Below are 18,422 nucleotides of genomic sequence, written 5' to 3'. Positions count from 1 at the left end.
GGTTATAGAGGGGTGGTATAAAGGAGGTACAGGCCGGGTACAAAGGGGTTTATAAAGGGGGGGATAGGACTAAAACCAGAGCACAGTAGGCCCACCCCAGCCCCTCAGTTTTTAGGAACCCCACGCTTCTTCCCACCTGCCAGCTGCCACAGCTCCTCCTCCACGTGGGACCCCCCTCATTACCATCCCCCCCATCAGCTGGTGCCCCCCCCACCCTGTTCAGGACGTGGCATCGAGCCCACCTGCTGCAGCTTCCCGGGAATTCCAGCAGCTCCCGGCTGCCTCCTTTGGGTGAGGCAGGTCTTGGACAGGGCATCCTGGCAGAGCTGGAGCTCCAGAGGTACAGAGGAGGTGCCCCTATCCCCAGCCAGGTCACTGCTGGACTGGGCCATGGGGGGATGATGGCCACAGGGACAGGAAGGTGCTGACCCAGCCCAGCACATTTGGGGACTCATCAGGGAGACCCATCAGCTCCAGGATGGAGCCAGAGCTCTGCCATGAACCAGCCCCCCAGTAAATCTGTCCAAATCCACATGGGGGGCCCCAGCATGGTTCCCTGCCCCTCCACCTTGGCCTCAGTGTCTGGAGGGTTCCGCAGCCAGGCCAGACCTGGTTGTGCAGCCATCACAGTGCCCCAGGAGCAGGGATGATGATGATGAGGGTGATGGGGGTGACCTGCCCTGGAACACGGGACCCACCTCCAGGACCCCCCACTCACAGCCAGCACCCCCAGACATAGCAGTGGGGGCTGAGGCTTCGCGTGTCCCACCTGCAGCACGGTGGGAATCACCTGCTGGGACACCTGCTGGGACACCTGCAGCACGGTGGGAATCACCTGCTGGGACACCTGCAGCACGGTGGGAATCACCTGCTGGGACACCTGCAGCACGGTGGGGATCAGCTGCTGGGACACCTGCAGCACGGGAGCAGCACGGGGGCTCCCCTCCACCAACGACCTCCATCCTCACCTCCATCAGCTCTTCCTCCCCACAGAGATCCTGGGTCCTTCCCCAGTATCCCACAGGACCTGGAGGATGGGCCTGGGGGCACAGAGCAGGCACCTGGAACAGCTCTCATCCCTTGGGGGCAGACACCCACCCGAGCCCAGCAGCTCAGCATGGCCAGGGATTGCTCACATCCATGTCTGGGGAGTGGCAGGACCCCATGGGAGGGTTTCAGTGTTCCAGGGGGCAGAGGGAGAGGATGTCCAGGAGGAAGGTTCAGGAGGGCTGGGAATCTTCTGAAGGCAGTGTCCCAGGGGCCAGTGAGTGTCCTGGGGGGTGTCCAGGAGCCCCAGGGGAGCAGAAATTGGACAAATACAATTCCTAGAGTAGGAATAGGTTGAAGGGCAATGGAGGAGGGCACCAGATGGCACCAGCCCCAGTGCCTGGCCTGGGGAAGGGGAATCCATCCTGTGGGACTCCCGAGCTCTCAGTGACACCAGTGGGACAGTGGTGATGGTGCCAGGAACCCCAGGCCGATCCCACCCAGCCTCCCCGTGTGGTGCCCCCCATCCTGTCCCCATTGACTCCCACCTGGTCCTGGTTCATGCTGGTGCCATGGGGCTGGAGCAAGGGGTGGCTCCCCTTGCCGGAGGGGAAGCAGGATCCCCCCAAGCCCCTCTCTCACCCTCAGAGCCATCTCTCCCGTGCTCCAGCTCATTCCCCTTCCAAGCCTGGGACCCCACAAGTAGCAGCCAGTCCCCCTTGCCCTAGGGCTCCATCAGGGTCTTCACTGTTGTGGGGTTCATGCCCCCATCTCCCACCCACCCTGGCAGCCGCAGCCCGCAGCTGCAGCCCCTCCTTGTCCCGCTGTGGCTCAGCACACACTGATCTGTACCATTTATTGGGGTTTTACAGAAGTCAGGGGCTTGGGGGGTCAGACCGTCACCAGGGCGGGGCAGGGGGAAGTCGGATCCCGACATTAAATTATGAGTTAAATTAATGAGCAAGAAAAACCAACAGTTTTGTCTCAGGAGAAAGTGCCCAAGTGCGGGGGTAGCGGGGGGCCCCTCATGGGGTGGGGGTGGGCCCTGGCCGGGACCCCAGCCCCCGTGTGCAGCACAGGTGCCCAGTCCGGGGACACGCGTGTGCCCGCACACGGACACGCATGGATACGCGTGCACCCCCTGTGCCTCCACTGACCTTTGGTCCCTGCTTGGAGCCCCCTGTCCTCTCCCAGGGTTCCAGGGGACCTATGCCTGGCCAGCGACTCCCCCTGCCACGAGCAGCAGGGCACAGGGACCCCTCACCAGCCCAGCCCAGGGTGCCACAGCCCCGGTTGGGGAAGCAGGGGTTCTTTGGGGGTGCAGCCCCCTGTGAATCAGGAGTGCATGAGCAGCCAGGCTGGAAAAACCTGTGAATGGCCTGGAGGGGGCTGGGGTGTCCCTAGCACTGGCAGGCAGAGCAGGAGCCCCCTGAGTGCCAGGTGCAGCCCCACAGCCCCTCCTCAATACAGGGGGGCCTGGCTGTGCCGGTGCTGCCCCCACCCAGCTCCACTGTGCCACAGGGCAGGGGGCTCCCTGGGGGGAAGTGGCAGTGGGCCTGGGAGGGGTGCACCCTCATCCTGCCCCGGGGAGGCAGAGGGGGGACAGTGGAAGGTCCTGGCTCACCCCAGGGTGAGTGGGGTGTCTGGGAGCAGCAACTCAGCCAGCCCCCTTGGGAGTGTCAGGGGCAGGGGGGCTCCAGCTGTCTGCTGTGTGGGGTCTGTGCCAAGGAGCTGCTGCACCCTGCCCTGAGGAGGGGCTGTGGGATGAGGGGGGACCCAGCCCTCTGGCAGCTCCCCACACCTGGGGGCCCCCCCCCATCCAAGACAGGCCTGGGCTGTGGCCCCCACGAGCCCCCGGCCACAACTGAGGTCCATGTGTGCTCCTCCATCCGGGGGGGCACGGGGGCTCACTGCTCCTCCAGCCAGGAGGGCTTCTCGGCGCCGGGGGTCTTGAGCTTGATGTTGAACTGCTTGAGGGTCTGCTCAAGCTGCTGCTGGTTCCCAGCAAAGTACGCAGAGATGGCATTGTGGAACAGCAGCAGTTGCTTGTGCATCACCTTGATCTGGGAGGGGAGGGATCATGACCGGGGGGGCCTGAGCCCACCCCAGCAGCACAGAAAAGGGGTTGGAAAGCCCTCTGAGACCCCCCGAGTGCCACTGCTCTCCCTCTGCACTGCCTGTTCCACCCAATTCGTGTCCTTGAGTGACAAATCCAGTGTGGCTGTCAAATCCCTGCAGTGACCCTATCCCTGTGCCTCCTAACCCTGCACTTCCCCCCATCCCTGCCCCAAATCCCCCCTCCTCATGTGCCCCATCTCTGCATGCCTCACCTCTGTCTTGCATCTCCCATTCCTGTGTCCCCATCCCCACCCCGCACCTCCCATCCCTGCACCCACCTTGTTCTCCTCCAAGAATTTGAGCTTGATGGCCACATCCGCCCGCAGCTTCTCGTACTTGTCCTTGTGGCTCTGGAACTGGCTCTGGGCGGCATCCAGGCGGCTGACGGCGCCAGCGTCGCGCGGGCCCATGCTCAGCTCCTCCAGGTCCGTGCGGTATGCGTCATACTCCAACCTGCACAGCATCCCTGCCATCACAGGCCTGCCCCCAGGCCTGCCCAGGAGCCCCAAGCCTCCCAAGCCCCCTGTCCCACCTGGCTGTCTCGTACTGCTTGACTGTCATGAGCGTGTCCTCCATGGTCTTGTTGACCAGCGTGTTGATGCTGGACACAAAGAAGTTGACAGCGCCTAGCAGCGTCTCCCCGTTCTTGCACAGCAGCTTCTGTGTCTCTGCATTGTACCCAAACTCCTCCTGGGGACACAGGGATGGGGCCACAGTGAGGGGCCACGGATCCCATCCCCACTCCCCTCCATCAAGGATTCTGGGGGAAGAGCCCCCTGAGACCACCAAGGCCAACCATGACACAGCACCACCCAGCCCAGCAGCAGCACAACATCCACTCTTGTGCAGATTGTGTTTCTGCCCTGGTGCCCAAGTGTGACTCCCCAAGTCCTAACCTCCACAACCCCAGGGTCAAGCTCCAGCCACCCCTGCTCCCCCCAGCCCAGGTGTCCCTGCCCTCACTGCAGTGTCCCCCTAGCCCTGGCACACCTGTAGCTCGGGGGATTTCTGGCTGAGGTCAGCAAAGGCGTCGCCCAGGGCATGCTGGGTCTGCACGAGGCTGTAGAGGTGGGCCGTGAGTGCCCGTGCCAGGTGCAGGACGCTCTCGTACTTGCGCTTGGTCTCCCGCAGCAGCTCGATCTGGGTCTCCAGCTCCAGGTCCACCGTGCGGGACCCTCGGCCGAACCGCTCCGACAGCAGCTGCTTGGTGCACTGCAGCAGGGGGAGATGGGGCCCCAAAGCATGTGTGAGTCCCCCAAACCCCTCTGAGAGCAGCTGCTTGGTGCACTGCAGCAGGGGGAGACGGGGCCCCAAAGCACGTGTGAGTCCCCCAAACCCCTCTGAGAGCAGCTGCTTGGTGCACTGCAGCAGGGGGAGACAGGGGCCAAGGTACATGTGAGTGCCCAAAACCCCTCTGAGAGCAGCTGCTTGTGGGAGTGAGGCAGGAAGGCCCACCAGTGTCCCCTCACCTTGTAGGTGTTGATCCCCCACTTCTTGACAATGTCAAACTTCTCAACAGCAATGCCACGCACGACCTCCTCTCCACCAGCTGGGGGTCCGGGGGGCGGTGGGTGCAGCCCAGGGCCTGGCACAGGGACAGGGATGGGAACCTGGCACCAGCTCCAGGAGGGCAGCAGCCATGGGGACTGGGCAGCCCCAGCCTCCAGAGCCCTATGTCCTGGAGCTGCTGTTTCCACAGCAGCATGCCTAGCTCTGGGCACATGCCCAGCACTGGCTCGCAGGCATTGTGGTGAGGACCCTGCTCCTGCCAGCCCCCCTGAGGGTCCCACACAGGGGCACAGACCCCAGCCCAGCCATTTCTGCTTGCACCAGGCCCTGCCCCATCCTCACCAGGCTGGACACAGGGGGAACACTGCCCAGCAGCACTGGGAGTGCCTCAGGTGGGCTCAGGGGCAGAGTGGGCCCCCCTGGCCAGGAGCCACCTCTAAGCCCCTGGGCCCATCAGCGCTGTTCTCAGCACCGTCCCAGCACAAGGATCAGCAGCAGGCTCTGGCCATGACTCAGCCACCACGGGGGCTCTCACCAGTGTCCCTCGGGGGGCGCCATACCTGCGGGAGCCGCGGCCGGGCGGGCCATCCTGCGGGCAGCGGGCGCGCTGGGGGGCACCGACGCTCCTCGGGGGGGGTGAGGGTGGACAAGAGAGCCTGGAAACGGGGGGGCTGCGGGGCCGAGCGGGAGGGGGGGCACAGGGTATGGGACAGTGGGGTAGCCAGGGCAGAGGGGACGGGGGGCAGGGGACAGGGACGAGTGCGCGGGCGGGCGGCAGCGGGAGAGCGACGGCAGCAGGTGAGCCTTGGAACCCAGAGACACGGCTACAGCCACACAGATGGACTCCCCCAGCCCAGGAACCACCCCCACCACTGCCCCTGGGCAGGAATCCCTGCACCCCAAGGGTTGGGCTGGCCTGGTGTCACAGGGACAGAGGGACACAGGGCCAGCAGCAGCAGTGCTCCAGGGAAGCACACACACATGCACTCGCCCTCTCTGCCCACACGGACCCTCCTCAAGCCCTGGGGCACCCTCAGGGAGAGGTCTGCATGGAACAAGGACAGTGGTGCCAGGTCTCCCGGGGTGCAGAGCGCAGCTGGCCCTGCAAGAAGGGGTCAGTAGGGTGTGGGCTCGGGGCCCCCTGCCTGCCACCTCATCCCCAGCACACTCCAGAGCTCCCACTACACAAGGACCAGGACAGACCTGGGACCCTCTGGCACAGCAGGGACTCAGAATCCCACAGGGATGGAAATTCCCAGCAGAGATCCCACCCTGTGATAGGGGAGCACCCAACCCAGGGAGAGTGGAGCTGGGACAGCAGCCCCTGCTCTGCCTCAGTACACAGCCCCACATGCTGCCCCTGCACAGAACCTGAGCCCCCCCAGGTGACACCCCAGCTAGGCTGTGGCACAGCCCTTTGTCATGAGTCAGGGGCACTGAGGGGAGCTGAGCCCTTCTGTCCCACGATGGTCCCCCTCCCTCCCAAGGCAGCCCCAGTACCTTTGATGGTGCCCGTAGGGATGATGCCCTCGGCTGTGCCCCCATAGCCGCCTGACACAATGCTGGTCTCATTCAGGTTGGGTCCCGACACCATCACCTGCTGCAGGTCCTAGGGGGCACAGGACACAGTGGGTGAGATGCAGAGACAGCACAGCCCTGGGACAGCCCCAGACACCCCCGGGCTTCCCGAGCCCCGGACCTGCTCCAGGCCATCGTCCTCGGGCAGGCTGCTGGTGTCCCCGTTGCTGCTTATGGGGATCTCCATGGTGGCTGCCTTGCTCAGGATCCCGTCCGACATCCTCAGGGCCTGCAAGGACATGGACGTGGCGCTGGGACCAGGACCTCGGCCCGGCCGGGGCACCGGCAGCACCCGCGGGGCCGTGCTGGGACAGCAGGAGGCTACAGCGCAGGGAGGGGCCCGCATCGGCAGCCGCGGGCGCTGAGCAGCCGCTGCCCAGCCCGGCCGGCCGCCCCTCGGGACACCCCTGCTCCCGGAACGGACCCGCAGGGCGACACATCCCAGAGGCACCGACCCCACCGTGGCTCCCACACCATCGCGCCCAGGACTGCCGGGCTCCCCCGCCCCTCGGGCCGCACGCCGAGCTCCCGCTCACAAACCCCGTTGGGGATCCCCGCTGACCCTGCCCGGGACAGCGGCGCTGGCGGCGCCCAGCACGGCCCCGGCCAGGAGGGCGCCCGGAGCCACGTACACAGGAGCGCGGGGGGGGGCCCGCAGCGCTCGGACCGGTCCGGGCACATTCCAGAGCAGGCGGGGCCCGGGGCGGGCTCCCGAGAGCCCGTTACCCGCGACCTGTCCCCTCCCGGCGGGCACAGCGCCCGGCCCGGCTCCAGGGTCCAACCCCGCGGGCAGAGGCCGCCACCGCCCAGGGCCATCCTCGCCGGAGAACGGCCCCGCAGTCCCACAGCCTCCGGCGCTGGCGGGGGCAGCGTCGGAACGGAGCCGTCCGCAGCCACGCACGGCAAGGCCCCGGGACGGGACCGACCTCCGAGGGAACCCCCGGGGGCCGCTCCTGCCGGAACCGGCCCCGGGCGGCGGCGGCCCCGGCCTCGCTCCCGGGGCTGTCCCGGCCCGGCTCCACCGGCCCCGCGGCCGCTCTACCCCGCCCGGTCCCTGCCCAGCCCCACCTGCGCCCCGGCCCCGCCGGGCCCCCCCGCGCCGCTCCCGCTCCGCTTCGGCCCGGACGCGCCGAAAGTGGCGTCAAGAGCCCGGAAGTGGCGTCATCGCTGAGTCGAGCGGAAGTGACGTGCTGGGAGTTCGCCGGGTGGTCCTGCGGGTGCGGAGGGACCGGGCCCGGCCGGGCCCGGGATGGACCCGGCGGCCGAGCACCGGCAGCAGCTCCGCAGCGTAAGCCTCGGGCCAGGGGCGGGGGGCGGCATGTCCCGCGAGGCCTTCATGGGAGGTCCCGGGTGCGGTGGTGTGTCCCGGTGTGTCCCGGGGGCTCCGGCCCTGGGATCTCGAGGTGCCGGGTTCTCTGGAGAACTGGCGGAGTCCTGGAAGGGACCCGGGCGTCTCGGGCTGGCCAGGGGACAGGCCGGGACTCGCGGTGGGTGTCGAGGGTCCCGGCCCGGTCTGCCCGGTGTGACCCGCGCCTGTTCCCCAGCTGCGGGACTTCCTGCTGGTCTACAACCGCATGACCGAGCTCTGCTTCCGCCACTGCGTCTGCAACCTCAACTACCGGCTTCTCACGGGCCGCGAGGTGAGCGGGGCACGGCGCCCGGGGCCCGCAGGCCGGGTGTCCGCCGCCCCTGACCCCCTGTCCCCCGCAGGAGTCGTGCCTGGACAGCTGCGCCGCCAGGCTGGTCCGCGCCAACCACCGCCTGATGGGCACCTACGTGGGGCTGGTGCCCGCGCTTCTGCAGCGCCGCGCCGCCGAGCACGGGGCTCCCGCGGGGCCGTCCGGACCACCGGCCTCCCCTGAGCCGGCGCCGGGCCCCACGGAGCCCGCAGAAGGCGCTCCCACTGCCGGCGTGTAGCAGCAGCTGGCCGCAGCTCCCCGCGGCCGTCAGACGCGACTGGCGGCAGCCCGGCCTCGCACCGGCCAGCGGCTGCACCCCTGCTGCATGGAGCCCCAGGCCGGAGCAGCACCTGCGCTGGGCCCCGGGAGCCCCGAGCAGCTGCTGGGCTGTGCTGGGCACCAGGGATGGGGGCACAGGAACAGGGGGAAGGCTCCCCTAGCCCTCCTGGTTGTGGATTTCTGGGCAGTAGACTGTGAGCACCAATAAAACGTCTTCACAGTAATGGCTTAGTGTGACACGTGGGGAGGGCACCAGAACCTGGCCTCTGTTCCCTGTTCTGTGTGCTGGGGGGAGCCCATGGCACAACAGGGAATGCGGGCAATTGCATCTAAATGTGAGACACAAGTCTCCCTGCAGGAGCCCCGTGGTCACCGGGACACTGTAGGGCCCTGAACATTCTCGCTACACGTGGCTGGTGCAGAGTGGGCACTCAGGGCAGTGTGAGGTAGATGCCAGGTGCTGCCAGGCCCATGCCCACCAGCTAAGGGCATGTGTGTGCATGTCCCTGGGAGAGCCTGCCCTCTTCTCCCTGCTGCAGCCCCTGGGCAGAGGGTGTCAGCTGCGGCCCCGGACAGGCTTGGGGCAGGTAAGCACTAGCCCCAGTACAGAAATAAAGTGATATATTCCGTGTACAAAACATGCTCCTGCAGCCCGGCCGGGCACTCCCGCGCATATAAATAAGGCCTGGCCCGGGCTCCCTCTGTCCTGCCCGCGGGGGCCAGCGCCTGCGCCGGGGCCACCCCTCCCGCGGGACCCCCGGACTGGCCGGGGTCACTTCAGGTCCACGTCAAAGTCCAGCACCAGCAGCTTGGTCTCCTCGGTGCCGTTGCGGCTGCCCACGGCACACACCAGCTTGGTGTTGGAGGCGCGGATGCGCCACACCACGCCCCCGGAGCCGCCGCTCTCCAGCGCCACCAGGTTCCGCACAAACTCCCCTGTCTTGAGGTCCCACAGCTTCACCGTGCCGTCGTCCGAGCTGGTCACCACGAACTTGGAGCTGAACTGCAGGCAGGTGACGGCACTCTGGTGCTTGCTGGGACCTAGGGGGAGGCACCCGTGAGTGTCACACCGGCTACTGTGTGACATGGCACCTCAGAACCAACCCAGCCCTGGCTCCTCAGGGACACACACCACTGTGCCCAGACACAGCCAGCCCAGCCCCAAGGGAGAGAGCTGCCCCTTGCCAGCCCCCTGGTGCAGGGAACTCCCCCGCTGCCCCCCGGGGGTGAGCAATCCCCTCACCCTGCAGAGTCTGCAGGCATTGCCCCGTCTTGATGTCCCAGATCTTGACGGTGGAGTCCGCATTGCCAGACACGAGGATGTTGTCGCGCAGCTCCATCCCGCTGGTGAGGGACTGGTGCCCCATGAGCGTGTGCAGGCAGTTCCCACTCTCCACATCCCACACGCGGATTGATGTGTCCAGGGACCCGCTCACGATGTGTGTCCCATCAAACTGCCACAGAGAAGGGACCCAGCTCAGTACCGAGGACAGGAGCATCCCTGGTTTGGGGTGCAGCCCACAGCTCTCACATCCCCTGGTTTGGGATACAGCGCCCCCAGTTCCAGCAGCACCACCAGAGACCCCAGTTCAGCAGATGAGACAGGCTCACACACGTCTTGCTTTTTTGGACTGTAGAAATGCTCCAGGGAAGGGGTATGGAGGATTATTTGCCCACAGCATGTGTGTGTGGGAAGTGGGGTCAGGGGGGCAGAGACTGTCCCCACAGGACACAAACATGGTCCATGTCCTTGCAGGGCAGATACATCCCCTTCAGGGCACACATGGCCCTGCAAAGCTCACAGGGCCTCGCATGACACAGGCACAGCCTAGTTGTCCCTACAGCACGTGGGACCTTTGGCACAGCTTGTGCCCATGACTGGAAGGCAGGGGAGCGATAGGGCAAGCAAGCAGGAAGGCAGGTTGTAGCTGCAGGGAGCAGGGAGGGCAGGTTGTACCTGTGAGGTTGTACCTGAGGGAGCAGGGGGGGCAGGATGTACCTGCAAGGTTGTACCTGAGAGAGCAGGGAGGGCAGGGGAGCTGGAGGGGATGCACACAGGGCTGTACCTGCAGCGAGTAGACACGGTTGGTGTGCCCCTGCAGTGTGTGGGTGCAGCTCTCGCTCTCAGGGTCCCACACCTTGACTGTGTAGTCGTAGGCACCGCTGACCACCTTGTTGCCATCATACTGGACGCAGCGCACGGCCGCCACGTGGCCCATCAGCACGTGCAGGCACTGCCCCGTCTCGATGTCCCAGAGCCGCAGCGTGGCATCCCGGGAGCCGCTCACCACCCTGCAGGGGAGGGGACACCTGGGGCCCAGCTGCCAGGGCAGGCTGGGCTGAGCAGCCCCAGCCCCGTGGCTATGCCCCCTGGCGCAGCACGCAGCCCCTGCTGTACCTGTTGCCGTGCAGGTGCATGCAGCGCACGGTGGAGGTGTGCCCGTACAGTGTGTGCACGCACTCGCCGCTGTCCGCGTTCCACACCTTCAGTGTGCGGTCCGTGGAGCCACTGATGACAATGCTGTCCCTCATCTGGGAGGACCAAACCCCCCCGGTGTGGCCCACCAGCGTCTGCACACACTGTGGGGAACAGGACATGAGGGACAGGTGACCCTCTCACAGCTCCCCACCCCTGAAACAGCACAGAGGAGCAGCACAACTCCACGTCCTTGTTGTAAAGGGCCCAAACTGACCCCAGGAGCCAGGGTGTAACCCCCCCTGTGCCCAGCACAGGGAGATGGTCCCTGTCCCAAACCCCTGTGGCACTGTGACAATGCCACGCTCACTTCCCTGGTGACAGTGACACTCACCTCCCCTGTGACAGCTGACCACACTTTGAGTGTGTTGTCATCAGAACCGCTTACTATGCGATTCCCGCAGAACTGCAGGCAGGTGATCACATGGTCATCGTGGCCCTTCAGTACCTGTGGGAGTGCAGGAGTGTGTGGGGGGCAGTGTGGTCCCCCCAGCCAGCAGGACCCCCCAGCACAATGAGCAGTGAGAAGGCAGCAGGAGCTGTGGGGAGGAAAGGCAAGCGGGTCTCCAAATAACTTGCACCCCCTGATGGTTCTGCAGGGCAGCAGAGCTGGGGTGTGAGGTGTGTCTGGCAGCTGCTCAAGGGCAAGGGTTACAGAACAGGGAGTGGGGGGCTCAGGAACCCAGCAGCAAGAGAAGGGGTGGTGGGTGGGGACTCTGCCCAGGGGCAGGAGGGACCCCCAGGAAGAGATCACCAGGGTCCTGGGACCCTCCCTGCACAGAACACAGTTGAGCCCTATGACTCTGCACCTTCTCTGGGTGCTGGGGCTGGCTGCAGCCCTGCATGGGGCCTTGGAGAGGGGCAAAGGAAGGAACCCCCTTCTCCAGGCCCAGGGGACCTCACTTCTGCTGCCCTCACTGGTCTGAGCAAGCCAGATCTGATCCCCGTGGCAGATCCTGTACCAGCTTCCCCATACCAGTGACCTGGGCTCTGTCCCCAGAAGGACCCCCACCAGCCCCTCAGCTCTCCATGGCTCACCTGGGGGACCACAGCTCCCTGGAGCCTGTCCCCAGGGACAGCCAGACCCAGCTGGACACCCAGCTCCCCAGAGCCTGTCCCCAGGGACAGCCAGACCCACCTTGGGGGGCCGCAGCTCCCCGCTGCGCCAGTTCATGTCAATGCGGTGCTGGCGCAGGAAGGCAAATTTCCAGGGGCTGTACATGAACCCAGGGCTGAGCAGGCGCCGCTTCCGCAGGTGCAGGGGCTCCTCGATCCCTGCAGGGGACAACACGGTGCTGCCTCACCTGGGTCAAGCCTGGGGTTGTTCCCCACCCGGGAGGACCCTCACCCTCCTCACGGCACTTCTCCCTCCAGAGCAGATTGTCCTCAGCCAGGACCCTCCAGTAGCGGCACGTCTGGGCTGCACGGAGCAGGTCCCGTGGCTCCAGGAAAGACAAGACGTACAGGGCCAGCTGTGGGGGGGATAAAGGTCACTGAGGGGTCACCGGGGGGGGCGGGGGGGGTGTCAGGCTCAGGCCAGGCCCTGGTCCCCAAGCTTCACTCACCTCCTTGGGGAGCAGGGAGATGAAGTCCCGCTGGAACTGGGGCTCGATGACCTGCATCATGTACTTGATCTGCGCCGGCTCGCAGCGGTCAATGAGCTCATCCAGGGCCAGCAGCTTCTCTGGGCCGCTCCAGCGCTGCAGAGGGAACCCCAGTGACCCCGGCTCTGTGTCCCCAGCTAGCCCAGCCACAGCCCAGGCAGCCAGGCCTCTTGTCCCAGGCCAGGAGCCTGAGGCGGCTGGGAGTTTGGTGGGCCACAGGTGCTGTGTGACAGGTGACACCACACCTGGCCAGGGCTGAAACCTCCTCTGTGTTTCCTCACACAAACAAAACCACCTAAAATCCACTATGGCCCCAACCCCTGCCCATAGCGGGGATCCCTCAGGGTCGGCTCCCTCCCATCATACCCAGGCTGTCTGGAGCCACCAGGCGAGCCATACCTGGAAGGTGCGGAGCCAGTCCTGTAGCTCAGGTGGGGGGGCCACAGGGGGGATGTGCCGGCGCCGGGCCTGCCCCACCTTGGCATTGCGCAGGTCCCCAAAGGTGGTCGTGGGGCTGGGTGTACAGGGACCCAGTGTCCTGGGAGAAACACCAGGCACAGGTGAGGCCAGGGCACAGCTGGCACATGCCAGCACTGCTTCGGGCCACGGTGCTCCAAAGGCTCTTGGAACTGGCTCCTGACAGTGGGAGCTCCACCCCACTGACCCCTTCTCCTTGCTCCCACCCTGCTGACCCCATGCAGCCCAGCCTGCTCAGTAGACAGGCAAATGGTCAGGGCTGCATCTCCCTGGGCCAACCCCTGCTCAACCCAAGTGGCTCCACCATCCTCCTGGGGAGGGCAGCAGGAGCCATGTGCTGCCCCAGCACACAGGACCCCCTTCACCAGCTGCACTCAGAGCCCCCCTACCCCTCACCTGCCATAGTCAGAGCCCTTGCACAGCTTCTTCCCGGGGGACAAGGCCCGGCCATCCGGCCCATTCTCTGACTTCCGCTTCATCTGTGGGACACAGCAGGTTGGAGGGGCTGGAGAAACCCAAGCAGACCCTTGCAGACCCCCTGCCCACAGCAGATCCTTGTGGACCCCTACAGGCCACCCAGCCAAAACCAACCCCTGCAGGCCCCCTGCCCAGAGCTATGGGGCAGACCCCCACCTGCTCCTGCTTTCTCCCTTCAGGGTCCCTACAGCAACAAAGGATCCCTACACATGGCAGGGGGGCTGCACCAGGGCCAGCGAGGGTTGGGGACCAGGGCAGCACCTCCTTCCCCCACCCTGTGACCCAGGACCCCCACACAGGCCAGGGGTCTGCATGGGGACTGGGGCAGCATCTCCTTCCCCAGGCCCAGCAGCCAGGCCCCACGGAGCCCCAGCCCCCGGCACCTTGGGGCGCAGGTGCCGCAGCAGCCCCCCGTCCCCAGTGCGCTGCAGGTAGTCAATCCACCGCTCTCCCAGCGTGTAGTACAGGTAGACGTTGCTGCTGTCTTCCCCCTCCTCGCTGCAGCAGCTCCCTTCCTCCTCCTCCTCCTCTTCTTCCTCCTCCTCCTCCCTGGTGGACCTGGGGGGCTCCTGTGCTCCCCGCCCCCCAGAACCATCAGGGTCTGCTCCGGACCTGGGGGTACCCTTCCAGGGGCGCTCCGGCTCCCAGGGCCCTGGGGCCTCCTCCTCCTCCTCCTCTTCCTCCTCCTCAGCCACCACCTGAGCAGGGAAAAGGCAGGGAGCAGGGCTGACTCTGCACCAGCCTTGGACAGACCTCCAGACTCCTGCTGGAGACCAGGAGCAGGGCAGGGGCTGGGAGTGCTGCTGGATCGCTGCCAGTAGGAGCCACGGCCCTGCAGCACAGGGGCTCCACCCAACAGCACTGTGGGGGCTGTAGGGCAACCACAACCACGAGCTCCTCCACAATCCTCCAGTGCAGCTCTGTCTACTCGCCACGAGCTTCCCCTGAGCTCCCCAGAGCCAGACCTCGTCCCTTATCCCCACACCTGGCAGCAGGAACCCTTTTGCACCTACCTGTGCCGCAGGTGCCCTGTGGTCCTCGCTGTCCCCCAGGGGAGCGGGGCTGGCCCGTGGGGGCCCCTCGGGGCCGGGGCAGCGCCGGCACGTCATGCGCTGGCTGTTGAGCTCCAGGATGCGTGTGGTAATGCCCTTGACGTGCAGCAGGTCATCCAAGCAAGTGAAGCCCTTCAGCTCCTGCGGAGGGAAGTCAGCCCTGCCCAGAACAGAATCCCTCCTGCTCCCAGAGCCCCCTGCCCAAGTGGCCCCGTGGGGAAGAGTCACAGCGCTGTGAAAGGGGGGCAGCACCCCAAAGCTGCCAGCTGGGGCAGGAGCACTGTGCCCCCAGATGAGCTGGATAGGGAGCGAGGCTGCAGCTCCAGGGCAGGGGAACAGCTGGACACGCACAGATGCACATATACGAGGCACCCACTGTCCCGCGGGACCCTGGGCACTGCCCGGCCCCGATCGGGGATCAGCTGCCTCCCGTCACCCTACACGGCTACCGGAGCGCCCTCCAGGGGAGGAATCCAGCGGGCCGGGCTGTGCTGGGGCAGGACTCGACAGACAGCGAGCCCGGGAAGGGCCCGACTGGCCCTTCTGACGCGACAGGGCTCGTCGGACGGTGCTGCTGCTGCTCCCCACAAAGGGCTGCAGTAGCAGCACCGCCCGAGACAGGTCCTGCTCCAGACCACCCTCCCGTTGTATCGCCTGTTTCTGCCCTCCCGCCTCCCGGTGTTCCCGAGCGTACGTGTCCACAGCGCTTGGACATCCGCCCCTCTACCTCCTCTTCGAGCCCCGAACATGCCAAGCGCTCCCAGCCCTGCCTCGCCCGGCCGCGGCGCTGCCCATCCCTGTGGCACCAGGGCACGGCTGCCGCTGCCGCGCCCGCCGGGCTGGGCCCGCGGTGCCGCTCCCTCTGCCCCCGACCGGGGCACCACTCGCCGCAGGGTCGCGCCCCGCCATCGCCGCTGACGGCGCTCGGAAGCCGTCGGGGTGCGGGGCCAGTCCCGCCCGTTCCCTCGGTTCCCCGCTCGGCTCGAGGCGCTGCCGGGACCCGGCAGCACCGGGGCGGCTGCGCTCGCCCGGCCCCGCAAGCTCGGGGCGGGACTCGGGGATCCCGGCCCCCCACCTGCCCCGGCTACCAGCACGGAAACAGCGCTGTCGCCCCCGCACTCCTCCCGCGGCCCCCGCCCCGGGACCGACACCGCCACGGCCATCCCCGCCTCGGCGTCCCGGCCCGGGTCGCTCAGCGCGGGGTGCCGTCCCCGCCGCTCCCTGGACCGCCCCCCCCCCCGCACCTCTCTCTTGCGGACGATACCGCGGGCACGGCGGCGGCCGATGCCGCTGAGGGCACCCTCCAGCTCGGCCACACCGGCGCGGTTGATGTCGAGCTTGGCCCCAGCGGGGCCCGGCCCCGACATCCCGGCACCGGTCCCGGGCGCTGCCGCCGCGCAGGCCCGACCGCACCGCGCAGGCGCGGCCCCGCCCCCCAGACGCGCAGGCGTAGCTGTGAGAAAGCAGCGGCTTTATTGGTGATTGCGCCCAGGGGGCGGGACCATCGGCAGTGGCCCCGCCCCCACCCCGGCGCGCCCCCGCCCCGTCCCGGCGCTCCGGTCACCGGCGCTTGTACAGACACGGCCGCAGGCGCAGCCCGGGAGCGGGGCCGGGCCGGGCCGGGCCCGTCTTGGTGAACTCCAACACGTAGAAATAGGAGCTGGAGAGGTCCTGGGGGCGCAGGGACACCCGACTCTGTTACCGGCAGCCCGGAGCCCCCATCATCACCATAGCCCCGGAACTCCCAGCCCTCCAGCACCACTCAATGCCGTCTCAGAGAACCCCGCATCCCCCCCTGCCTCCTTCTAGACACCCACTGTGCCCAGACCCTGGCTCCAAAGCCCTTGTGCTGCCTGAGTACCCCAGCCCCCAGCACACTTCTCTAAATGCCCAACACACCCATCACCAACCCCACACCACAATTCCTCCAGGCCCCAGGACCCCCAAGCCCCTCCTGGGCTACACGCCCACCTCCAAGCCCTGCACAGCAATCCCAGTGCACTCCAGGCCCCCCTCATCCCCTCCCCAGCCCTAGCACCCCACCCAAGCTGTGTCCCAAACTGCCACAGCGTGCCCCCACGGTCCCCCAAACCTTCCCCCAGGGCTCCACCCCTGTGCATATGCATCCCCCATTCTCCCATCTGCAGTCCCTCATGCACCAATGCCTTCCACCCCCATCTACTTTCACCAACCCCTGGTCTGCTCCACACCAGGCTGGCCTCAGGACACCCCCTCCCTGGACCCCTTCACTGGGCTCCCTGGTTCCTGATGCTCCCAGTGCCCAGCCCTAGGGCTCACACCTTGGAGACGGTCTTGAAGCCCAGCTGCGTCATGGCCCTCAGGAAGGCACGGGTGTCCTCGAAGCGGCTGGCCACCTCGGCCACCAGCAGGGTCCCCCTGCGGTCACTTGAGCTCTGAGCAGGGTGCCCAGGCACCCCCAGGACACCGCTCAGCAGCCCTGCCCCAATCCCCCATTGCCCCAGGACTTCTGCCTACCCGAGCTTGAGCACACGGTTGGCCTCTCCCAGGATCTCCTGCAGGTTGGTGCCCATCAGCGCCAGGCAGAACACGGCCACATCCACCGCCTCAGCCGCCAGCGGCACCTGCCCACCCCGGGACAGCCCCGGAGGAGGAGGAAGATGACTTGGCCTGGAAGTCGCTCTGCACACCCCCGGGAGCAGGAGGAGGAGGATGGCGATGTTGATGGGGCAGGGACTCGCCCCGGACTGCCCAGACTCGTGGATTCAGCTGTGCCCCAGGCACAGACCCAGCTTTCGAGCAGACACACCGTGCTTCCCCCAGCCCGCACGGGACCCTCGGGGTCACGGTCCCGCCTGCTCACCCTCCCTGCCCCGGGGGTGCCCCGTACCTTGGCCATGTCACAGACGGTGACCCGCGGGCTCAGTGGCACCAGGTCGAAGCAGTGCACCTGGTTCTTGACGCTGGCGGCCAGCGTGCAGTCCCCGCAGCCAAAATCCGCCACCACCAGCGACGCGGGGCTGGGGCACGGACGGCGGGCTCAGAGCGGCCGGGCCCGGCGCCTTGTCCCCATCGCTCCCGAGCCCCCGATCGCTCCCGGTCCCCCGATAGCTCCCGGTCCCCCGATCACTCACGGGCCCCACCGCTCCCCGGCTCTCCGTTCAGCCCCTGGCCCCGCTCCCGGCCCCCCGGTCCATGTTCCCGCCAGGCCCCGCTCACCGGCGGCGCAGGTAGCGCACGATGCGCTGCACCGGGCGCTCGGGCCAGCGCCGCACCTGTCGCTCGAAGCCGCGGTGGTAGAGGTGGAAAGCGGCGGGGTCGTCGCGGAAGAGCCGCGCCGCGTCCCGGCTGCTGCCGGTGTAGAGCTGCTGGTTCAGGTAGCGGAACCGGGCGCCGAGCAGCCGCTCCTCCATCCGCGCGCGGAGCGCGGCCGCGCGGCCTGAGCGCGGCTCCGGCGGAGCCTCCGCGGGGCCCGGCGGGTCCGGGGGGCCCGGCCCGGAGCCCCGCTCCCCGTCCGACCCCGCCGGCGGCTCCTGCTGCCGCTGCCGCTTCTGCCGGTTCCGCCGCTGCCGACGGCTCAGTCCCGCCGGCTCCCCGGGCTCCTCCGCCGGCTCAGCCGCGCCGTCTGGGGGTATCGAGAGGGGGTCAGGGTGCGGAGGCGGCTCTCCCCTGCCCGCCGGGCCCCGGCGCCGTCCCGGTACCTGTGTCCGGCCGCTGCCCAGTCTGCCGGGGCTCGTCGGGACCGGCCGGGAGTTCCCCCGCCGCGGCCCGCGGCCCGCCGGCCTTCTTCCGCTTCCGGGGCCGCTTCCGCGCCGCCTCACCGTCCCGAGGGGTCCCGGGCAGCCGCCTCTTTCCGGGGGTCCTGTGCAGAGCGGGCCCCGGTAACGTCCCCGCGCCCGGGACTGGCCCGGCCCGCCGCCCTCGCACCGCCCGCTTACCGGCCGGCCCGGGCCCTCCGGGGCAGCGGCTCCGCTGCATCGTCCCAGCCCTGCTCCGCGAACATGGAGCGGGGACCCTCGCTCGGTACCGGGACGCACGTGCTCCCGCCGCGGGAACAGCCCCTCCTCGCGGCCCGGCGGACCGGGAGGGGGCCTGGGCTGCACGGGCGGTGCCGCGGGCGGCCCGCTCCGCCCCGGCCGGGAGCCGCGCCCCCGGTCAGTCCTGGCACGCCCCGTACCCGCGTCCGGCCCGCCTGAGCGCGCTCCCC

General features: G+C 67.7%; 3 protein-coding genes across 8 annotated transcripts; 1 reads left to right on the top strand and 2 right to left on the bottom strand.

Annotated features, from left to right (window-relative positions):
- Positions 1-1,826: 1,826 nt before the first annotated feature.
- On the bottom strand, positions 1,827-7,396 carry ARFIP2 (ARF interacting protein 2). Of its 4 annotated transcripts, none has more exons than XM_071429986.1 (8): positions 7,261-7,396; positions 6,314-6,421; positions 6,115-6,223; positions 4,575-4,690; positions 4,096-4,317; positions 3,638-3,795; positions 3,384-3,558; positions 1,827-3,050 (listed from the first exon to the last, which is right to left on the bottom strand). In XM_071429986.1, the coding sequence occupies exons 2-8, from the start codon at positions 6,410-6,412 to the stop codon at positions 2,895-2,897; spliced, it is 1,035 nt and encodes a 344-aa protein (XP_071286087.1). In that variant the 5' UTR covers positions 6,413-6,421; positions 7,261-7,396; the 3' UTR covers positions 1,827-2,894. The 4 variants fall into 4 exon arrangements, with proteins under 4 accessions (XP_071286087.1, XP_071286088.1, XP_071286086.1 ...); XM_071429987.1 differs by lacking the exon at positions 7,261-7,396 and adding an exon at positions 5,175-5,285 and having other exon boundaries at positions 6,314-6,440; XM_071429985.1 differs by lacking the exon at positions 7,261-7,396 and having other exon boundaries at positions 6,314-6,440.
- TIMM10B (translocase of inner mitochondrial membrane 10B) lies at positions 7,342-8,374 on the top strand. The gene is made up of 3 exons (XM_071429991.1): positions 7,342-7,480; positions 7,737-7,832; positions 7,903-8,374. Exons 1-3 carry the CDS (start codon positions 7,442-7,444, stop codon positions 8,107-8,109), a joined length of 342 nt encoding a protein of 113 aa, XP_071286092.1. The 5' UTR covers positions 7,342-7,441; the 3' UTR covers positions 8,110-8,374.
- Positions 8,375-8,754: 380 nt separating this feature from the next.
- RRP8 (ribosomal RNA processing 8) lies at positions 8,755-18,398 on the bottom strand. 3 transcript variants are annotated; one of them, XM_071429979.1, is made up of 18 exons: positions 18,154-18,398; positions 17,917-18,077; positions 17,435-17,840; positions 17,106-17,235; positions 16,733-16,839; positions 16,537-16,633; positions 14,198-14,377; positions 13,568-13,882; positions 13,104-13,186; positions 12,630-12,768; positions 12,192-12,326; positions 11,975-12,098; positions 11,765-11,901; positions 10,961-11,074; positions 10,549-10,730; positions 10,217-10,442; positions 9,394-9,604; positions 8,755-9,191 (listed from the first exon to the last, which is right to left on the bottom strand). In XM_071429979.1, exons 1-18 carry the CDS (start codon positions 18,216-18,218, stop codon positions 8,923-8,925), a joined length of 3,081 nt encoding a protein of 1,026 aa, XP_071286080.1. In that variant the 5' UTR covers positions 18,219-18,398; the 3' UTR covers positions 8,755-8,922. The 3 variants fall into 3 exon arrangements, with proteins under 3 accessions (XP_071286080.1, XP_071286078.1, XP_071286079.1); XM_071429977.1 differs by lacking the exons at positions 16,537-16,633; positions 16,733-16,839; positions 17,106-17,235; ... (1 more) ...; positions 17,917-18,077; positions 18,154-18,398 and adding an exon at positions 15,481-15,682; XM_071429978.1 differs by lacking the exons at positions 13,568-13,882; positions 16,537-16,633; positions 16,733-16,839; ... (2 more) ...; positions 17,917-18,077; positions 18,154-18,398 and adding an exon at positions 15,481-15,681.
- Between the last annotated feature and the right edge of the window lie 24 nt (positions 18,399-18,422).

This window comes from Agelaius tricolor, unplaced genomic scaffold, assembly GCF_023055355.1.
Source record: "Agelaius tricolor isolate 1412-34295 unplaced genomic scaffold, bAgeTri1.0.p SCAF_7, whole genome shotgun sequence".
In the NCBI taxonomy this organism is placed as follows: domain Eukaryota; kingdom Metazoa; phylum Chordata; class Aves; order Passeriformes; family Icteridae; genus Agelaius; species Agelaius tricolor.
This window is presented reverse-complemented; position numbering and strand designations above follow the sequence as displayed.